This window comes from Oryza glaberrima, chromosome 8 (genome assembly GCF_000147395.1).
Source record: "Oryza glaberrima chromosome 8, OglaRS2, whole genome shotgun sequence".
Taxonomy (NCBI): Eukaryota; Viridiplantae; Streptophyta; class Magnoliopsida; order Poales; family Poaceae; genus Oryza; species Oryza glaberrima.
The window spans coordinates 10,126,928-10,135,578 of NC_068333.1; the positions used below are offsets into that span (position 1 = coordinate 10,126,928).

Consider the following 8,651-nt stretch of genomic DNA (forward strand, 5'->3'; position numbering starts at 1 on the left):
AAAATCGAGCTTCAAAAAACACTTTCTCTCCTAGAGTGATGACACTAATGGAGGAATTCAAAATTCCATGCCAAACAATCTTGTATTGTTCTACCCTCATGAGTATCTTTTTTTTTCTCTTTTCTCTACAGATCTTCTCTTCTTTTCCAGTTCTTGAAAGTTGGAGTGGCAACCGGAGGCAGTGACCGTGAATCTAACGACTAGGGATGGCAATGGGCCCCGTCCCTCCTTACTCGCCGGGAAATTCATCTATTAGGGGGAGGGGTCGCGTGGATGGGGCCAATCTTTCCCCATGTGGAATAAAGTGGGATGAAACACCTCCCCGTCGAGTGAAGCCGGAGGCGTTTCACTAGTCCCTATGCCCGCCCTACACTCGGTGCCCCGCTTACTCTCTGACAGGTGGGTCATAAATATAGTGGTGTATATATTTCCCTGAATCTACAAGGAAAAAAAATGCGAATATACTTATTTTTTTAATAATTTATGTTTATATACATGTATGGGAAGTATTTACATAGTATACTCGTCCCGCAAGATGAAAACATGGGACCGCGATGATCCCGCAGCTCCAAAATGCGGCACCGCGATAGCCAGCGATTTATTGCTGTGCCTGTACTGATTGTTCACGGGTCGTTTCCGCACTATGGAACCATGGGACCGCCCCGTGAACACTGTTAAACAATGTTTCAAACATTGTCAAAACAGTGTTGCATTTTGGAGCTGCAGGACCATCGTGGTGCCACGTGACCATTCCGCGGGATCGTCGATACCGCATTTTGGAGCTGCGGACCGTTGCGATCTCACGTTTCCATCCCGCGGAACGGCTATATTTATGCAAAACCTTCCCATGTAGGTATGTAAACATAAATTATTAAAAAAATAAGTATATTCATAATTTTTTGGGAATCTACAAGAGGCAAACACTAATCTTATTTCAAAATTCCCCTCGCATGGTCGCACCGCCGCCCACGAGTGCGCCAATACACCTGTTCGCTATCCTCTTCCTCCAAATCCTCCGTCTCTTCTGTCTCTCTCTCAAGTTTGAGCAACAAGCAGCAGCTGGCGATGGAGGAGAAATGACACACGGGATACTGCTCAGGTCACGCAACCACTAGACTGTATTTACTCATGTACAGTATGTACTTTGATAGATCAATTCTTCCTAAATCTGCCCCATACAATAATAGTTTTTCTCTGCTCCTTTTCCTATTGCTGCTTTGTATTTTTCCGGGTGTGTCGCCAATCCATCCCCGACGCCGGGGACGGGGGCGGGAACGGGGTACCACTACCCACCGGCCACCGGGGATGGCCCCGTTGCCATCCCTCCAGTGACGACACAACTGAATTCGGTGCCTTCCTTCGGCTAAAGCGCAGAGAGAGAGAGAGAGAGAGAGAGAGAGAGGAAGGACCGGACGGCCTACTTTATTATTTTTTTCTTTTTTATTTTGCAGCCCGAACGGAAAGAAAACAAGGTGAGAGGGTGAGGAAGGGATTCCTCTTCCTTGCTGCCGCCATCGAAACCGCTCTTCTTCCCTGCTGCGGGGTGAGGGATGGAGCGCGTGAGGAGGGCTTCGCACGCCGGCTCTTGGTACACCAACAATGGTACTCGATCCACTCTCCTCCGCTACTGCAATCTCAACTAGTTCAATCCGATCGATGGATTCTCCCACTTCTGGGCAGGGGGAGGGGGTTGGACGAGGGGACTTCTTGCTAGTTCAATCCGATCGATGGATTCTCCCACTTTTCGGGAGTGGGGAGGGGTTGGAGGGGATTTCTTGCTGACGAGATTTGGGGAATTAACGGGGTCCGGTTCGCTGGTGGTGATTACTCGATTCCGCGGCCTAGCCTAGCTTCTTGGAGTGCACTTGTGTAGTTGTGTTGTCTGTTGGGGAGGGGAGAGTGTGTTGACTTGTTCGATTGTGTGCGCTTTCCATAATGCAAAAGAGGATGCTGCATAGTGCATACCTTCGGAGTGTTAGTTTTAACCGATCTGGAGTGTAAATAGGCCAGCAGTTCTTCGAACTGTTTTGATAACTTGATAAGTTGGTGATTGATGTTCTTCAGGTTGTTGTGGATAATCTGTTTGATAGTTAGCCAAAGATGCGTGCTCTAATTGCTTGGTGGGCATTTTGGATGATTTCGCCAGTCATTACGGCTCTCTTGTTTCAAATTTAGTTGCTGAGTTGGCAACAGATTTGTGAGAACAATGTATATTGTTAGACAAATGCAGGAACCGCTTGCCATTGTTATATAGGTTTCATATAAATTATGCACTTTCGGAATAGTTTTTCATTAGAAGAAATGAATTGTCGGCAATCTTATCGTATGGACATGGATCAATTTTATTGTGCTATTAGGCATGATGACATTTTAGGTACTGCTTGTTAGATTGATATTATTCTTTTTGCCCAGACACGTAGTAGCCTGACATGATAGATGAAACTGGATCATTTGCTATTTGTTATGCAAATGCCTTACTTTTATTTTAGCTGTCAGGCCATTCTAGAAACACATGAGCTGTTTAGTTTCACTGGGAGTCGAACCATTCATTCCTAGCTGACTCCATTATCTTCTTGCTCTGCAGTTTCCAACATTAATTAATAAAAGCATGTAATTTGTAGAAAAATTTCAGGGATCTCAACCAGTTTCTTCTATTTTTAAATTTCTGTTCGACAATTTACCACTTCAGCTCCGTCTCCTAAATTCATTGCTCCATGTTAGCCAGGAAACTGGATGAGGAACTTGATGGTTGGCTGAGGGCTGCTGGTCTCACCAAGTCCCCTGATGTGAGGGCAGTAATTGCGCCGTAAGTTGGTATTTAACTATTCATATGACAGTGAATTTCTTCTGTTCTATTTTAACAATTGTTTCTTTCCATTACAGCCATGCTGGCTATTCATACTCAGGGCGGTGTGCGGCATATGCTTTTGGCAACATTGATCCAACTAACATGTATGTTATTTACACATTACTGTTACTCTTTCAAAATTTCAGATCTTCTAATAGTAAATCACTGTCTTGCTGTACTGGTAATACCTTGACTTGAATGCTTTCATGTAAAAGTACCACAGATGTACCGTTTTATCAACCTGTAATTTTATTTCTCAGTGGTATAATTCGTAAAGTGATATTTATTTTATTTTGAAACTTGGGCATGGGTTCTAGCATTAACTAAAGAATGAGATGGTCACATGTGTTAATCCTAGAGTTTAAACCCGGGTGAGTGAGGAGGTTAAACACCTTCCTCACCACCAAACGAACTGAACGCCAAGATAATCATAAACATTCACTTTTATTGCATAGATATATGATATACTTCTCTCATTCTGAACGCTGCAATAGTTCTGCTACTTTTGAATTTTGAATATGTATTTTATGAATAGTTTTGGTAGATTTCTTACTTGTCTCCTTAACAGCCATGAAAAGGGAGATGTAAAATCAAAATGTGAAATTCACAATCAGCTTCAGCTTTTAAGAATGCCCAAAAAATACTATTTAGTATTTACATTATTATAGCTGATTACTTTATTCTAATTTTCACTTTGCCCTGTTATCTCATATGTTTTCCTGTATGTGATCCAGTTCTCGGGTCTTTCTGTTAGGCCCTTCACATCACTACTATACTCCAAAATGTGCATTAACAAGAGCTACTATTTATAGCACCCCAATTGGGGATTTGCCAGTAGACCATGAAGGTATGCTGTTACTGAGCTTTGTTTTTGTTTGACTTGGATATTTTACTTTCATAATATTACATGCCATGCAATCTGTTAAATTACGGTCTTTACCTAAGATTTCTCTTCGATTATAGGCCAGAACACGAACATTAGTATTGCCATAAATCTGACCCAATATGCCTTTCATGCATGATTAGCACTTTAGCAGTACTAATATGATTTTACAACATAATTATTTTTAGACAGCCATCCATATTAATTATTTATGTTTTGAACTTGCTATATTTTCAGACAGAGCCATTTGTGCTTAAGATTCCCATTTAAAAGAAGGTAGTGGTGGTACAAATCTGCCACCCCACCTGCTACCGTTGCTACTTTCTCTTGAGTTGCCTGAAAATTTTCAGTATCACACATTAGTCAAATATAATTGAATTGCCACAGGCACACAGTACATTATATGAGCTACTATATTATTCAATGTGCTTAAACATTGTCAAGTGCTCCTAGTTGCAAACAATGTGTAACTGGTTTGATGCAAAAACCACATATCTACGAATGTGGTACTCGATTAGACACCACTTGGTACTACAGATGTGGACAGACCCCTGTCTAGATTCGTAGTACTAGGTGGTGTCTTAGATTTGTATAGTACTAGGTTGATATATTTTGGGTCGGAGGGAGTATCTTTCTATCAGTAGCAATGCATAGCCTTTAGTTACATTGATGAAAGCAAACATCATGGTCATAAGACCCTTGCAAGGCAGACCAGCATAAGCCATAAACAAAATAAGCAAGTTCCCAGAACAAACTATTTAGCCTTCAAACCTCACTAAACAAAACACTCAGGCTATCAGTTAAAGCGCTGAGCATGCCCATACCCTTCCTAGCACAATAACTGATAGTAGGGGCGTCACATCCCTAACTAAACATTCTTTGCAGGTTCTTATCCATGATATATCAACAAATCTCTTCCTGTTGTGCTTCAACAATCTGCTTGCATTTTGTTTGAATTCTACCCATCTATCGAGAAAAACAAAAGCAAATTAGTATAAGTCTGGTCTGAGGGGAAGAGGGAGCCATGTTGCACACTAGGCCTTCTCTCCAAGGTGGTTACAAAGGCAAAGTTCTATGTGGCAAAGATGGAGGGCGTTGGTTTGGGACGGTGTATATCATGCCAGATAGGGTAGCTCAGGGTCTCAGTTAATGGGTCATCACAAAATTATACGAGATTGGAAAAAAAGTTCTGAAAGGCACCTCTCCAGGTCAAATGCCTTACCAAAGGAAATATTTTTGGACTTTTCGCAAGGTTACCTACTTAAACCAATGTTTAACTCTAAACCTTGCCAGAATTGAGACCCTCCTGCACTCACTAAACAACTTACCCCTTTTTTCTGTAAATGGGTTGAGGCCAATCTTCTTTACAGCCCTTTTGAACAACTTCCAAGCCCACTTATTGAGCAAACAGATGGTCACAATTTCGTTATTAAGGATTCCCCGACTCTCCAAAGTTATAAGAATATGTTCTCTAATCCCTCCAGAATAATTTCATCCATAGTGTTCATTTTGTGATGACCGATGAGTTCCTGAAGATGATAAAACCATATATGAGATGAAATAGTTTGTTGAGCTTGAATTATATTTTGCATCCTGTGTGTTGATAGATTGCCTTTCTATTTGAATATTCTATGTATCTTACTTACAATACTGTTTTTGCAGTAATTGAGGAAATCAACGCTACAGGAAAATTTGATTTTATGGACCTTAGTGTGGACGAAGCTGAACATAGCATGGAAATGCATTTACCCTATCTTTCTAAAGTTTTTCAGGGGTACTTTCTTTTCTGATAACTTTGCATCAATCTAGTAATCCCGTTTAAAAATATACCAATCCCACACTAAATTTTCTGTCTTTTCATGTTATTATCTTACAGACATAACGTAAAAGTTGTCCCTATCCTTGTTGGTGCCCTTAACTCCCAAAATGAAGCCATGTATGGGCAGTTGCTCTCTAAATATCTTGACGATCCGAAGAACTTCTTTTCTATCTCCTCAGATTTCTGCCACTGGGGAACCCGGTAAATACTTAATTTCTACTGTCAGCTTTTTCATGATTTGCCAACTTGCTTGTTTTCCTATGGTAATCTTTAGTGTGAGAAAACTTTCATTGTCCTTTGTCACATTTGTCATCTACTAGTTCTGCAGAACTAATTAATGAAGTTTGCAATGTTTGGCCTATTCGAGGCTAAAGATCTGGCTGTGTAGAAAAGCAGAAGAGTTGGCATGCCTGGTTTTTCATTAAATTTGCTACCCAATTTAGTTAAAATGAGCTCTATAAAATCCACAATCTTTAGAGTTCTCTTGCCGAATATTTTTTTTTATTAGACCTATAGATTGTCCAAATTCTTAGTCTTTCTACTTTTACTCTTTCCAGAAGGTAGATAGTATGTCATAATAACAGTTTTAGCTATGACTCTCTTCAGATCAATTCCTCATCACACTTAGAAATATGGTTCTTTCCAAGTTTAAATTTCAGTACAAAATCTGAATCTTGTATGTACAAATTTGGACTTCAGTAGATGTCAAAATTTGCTCTCAATAACAAAAAGGGTACCATCGAATGAGCAGCATTTGTCTATCATTGAACCCCTCATAGCCAGAGTACTCTAGTTATTGTTGTGCAGTATCTTATCTTGCCACTTAGCATAAGTGCGACTTGTCATGTGGAATAACATTTAGGCTCAAATAATCGATATAGGCATTAGATGGAATTTGAGAACCCATCAGATCCAATTGACAGATTCTAGAACCATCTCAATTTAGAAAGAAAAAAATAACTCCACCTGGCACAGTGTTGTAATAACACTATATTGCAAACCCCAATCTCGAATCCATCTTCGGTGGATGGTGACAGCACCTTGCTTCCCTGCTAAATTCATCAATTGAAACACCAGATGCTGTAGATGTATCCTGGTTTACATCTGCCACATGGCTTAGCCTGATCAGGTTGGGGTCCACTATCCGCCCAACGATGGTGATCACCAGTGTGCAAGCATTTGGAGTTGTCAGGAGTGTGAAGATGGGGGGAGGTCGCTTTGGGCTCATGGTGTTTGCGGTTCAGGGACGACACAATTTATTTGCATAAGATTTTGGTGGGATGTGAAAAAGGGAGCTGATTTGCTCCAGGCTGTGTCAGGCGAATCTGCTTTAATTGATAGCGCAGAAAACGTGATTGAACAGCCCAGATCAATTCATTTCATAATTGGACACCAAAGAATGCTTGCCCATGATACATCACCAGGCTAAGTTGTAGTTGTTACTTCAATCTTATAGGATTTGTATATGATTATGCTCATCCACATCGTCTCATCAGGTTTAGTTACACATACTACGACAAGAGCCATGGTGCTATACATAAATCGATAGAGGCCTTGGACCGCATGGGCATGGAGATAATAGAGACCGGTAATCCAGATGCATTCAAGCAGTACCTGCAAGAGTATGAGAATACCATATGTGGACGCCACCCCATCAGCGTTTTCCTCAGCGTAAGCGTTGTGACGATCTAACTAGTGTTCTCTCTTCATTTCTACTTCTATAACTTCATCATCTTTATGTAATATAATGTTCCAGATGCTGAAACATTGTTCGACGAAGATCAAGATCGGATTTGTTCGGTATGAGCAGTCAAGCCAGTGCAAGAGCATGAGGGACAGCAGCGTGAGCTACGCTTCTGCGGCAGCCAAGGTGGATACTCCAGCCGAAGAAGAGAAGGATTAGATTGTGGATTTTGCACGGATCACTTGTACAACCCCCGCCTGCAGCTAGCATGATCGGTTTGCAATCCATTGTATCTGCCTGCCAAACTCTATAAAGTAATAACAGGTTCTTGTTGAAGACCGATCGTTGCAGCAAGGTGAACACCAGGTAACAACAATGAATAAGGAATACTCATATTTCTGGATACATTTACCCTAGCATCTACGAGCTGAATATTCTTTTTGGGGTTTGAGGCCTGCTTGATAGCGGTGGGGTTTTTTTTTTTCGATATAGATTCTACAGCAGCAAGCTCAACAAGGCAACAACTATACCACTAGAAAAAAAAAATACTAGCACATACAACTAGTTACTCGCGGTAACAGTAAGCAAAAATCAGAAGAATATGGATAGCATGATTTCACTGAGATGCGAAGCTGATGTATTTCTCGAAATTCAAATCTTTAAGGGCATTATACCTCTTTGTTGAGTAGCTCATAAAGAGATTGCTTGGTCTTTTCCATCTCTACCCTGGTTCTACAAATGCGCTACTCTTTCACCAATAATATCTCAGCATTTACAAACTTTCCATGGCTTACCAAAATTGGACCGGGGACTCTACAATGACACCTAACTGTCTACGAGTTTTTAACCTCTAAGAGATTAGATGCTGGCTTACCACAATTGGATTGGAGACTCTACAATGACACCTAGCTTAGCTGTCTACGAGTTTTTAGCCTCTATGAGATTAGATGAAAAAGAACTTGGGGTTGAATGCCGGTGCTTAAAAGTTCACCGAATTTTCACCAAGCACATGAGAGAACTCATTCCAATCCATTCACAAAGTCAAATCACGAAAGCCGAGAAAAAGTAGGGAAATCAAGGCTCAGAATGGATCTCAACAAACTCAAGCCAAGGGCGCTTAGAGCAACTCTAGTGTGAACCTAAAATCGATTTTAACACCAAAAAACCGAACCGTGCACATTGTGGGGACTGGGAGCAAATGGTTTGTGTTAGATGAAAAAGCGACTTCAAACAAGACGTCGAACACAAACCATAAAAAAATATTTGTTGCTGAGCGAGAGGAAAGGTGAGATTGAGTTCTATTTTCCCGTGGGTCCCACAAAACGATTCTTACGCTGCTGGGATCGAACCAAAGCTTCATTCGACTCCTGTGAACCGAACTCTCAGATCATACACTATAGCTGCCCTTAGAGCAAGT

General features: G+C 41.0%; 1 protein-coding gene across 1 annotated transcript; it reads left to right on the forward strand.

Moving 5' to 3' along the window:
• Positions 1-1,425: 1,425 nt before the first annotated feature.
• Positions 1,426-7,639, forward strand: LOC127782786 (uncharacterized). The gene is made up of 8 exons (XM_052310054.1): positions 1,426-1,602; positions 2,722-2,806; positions 2,884-2,952; positions 3,583-3,695; positions 5,394-5,505; positions 5,608-5,751; positions 7,047-7,221; positions 7,307-7,639. Exons 1-8 carry the CDS (start codon positions 1,551-1,553, stop codon positions 7,451-7,453), a joined length of 897 nt encoding a protein of 298 aa, XP_052166014.1. The 5' UTR covers positions 1,426-1,550; the 3' UTR covers positions 7,454-7,639.
• Positions 7,640-8,651: the final 1,012 nt, after the last annotated feature.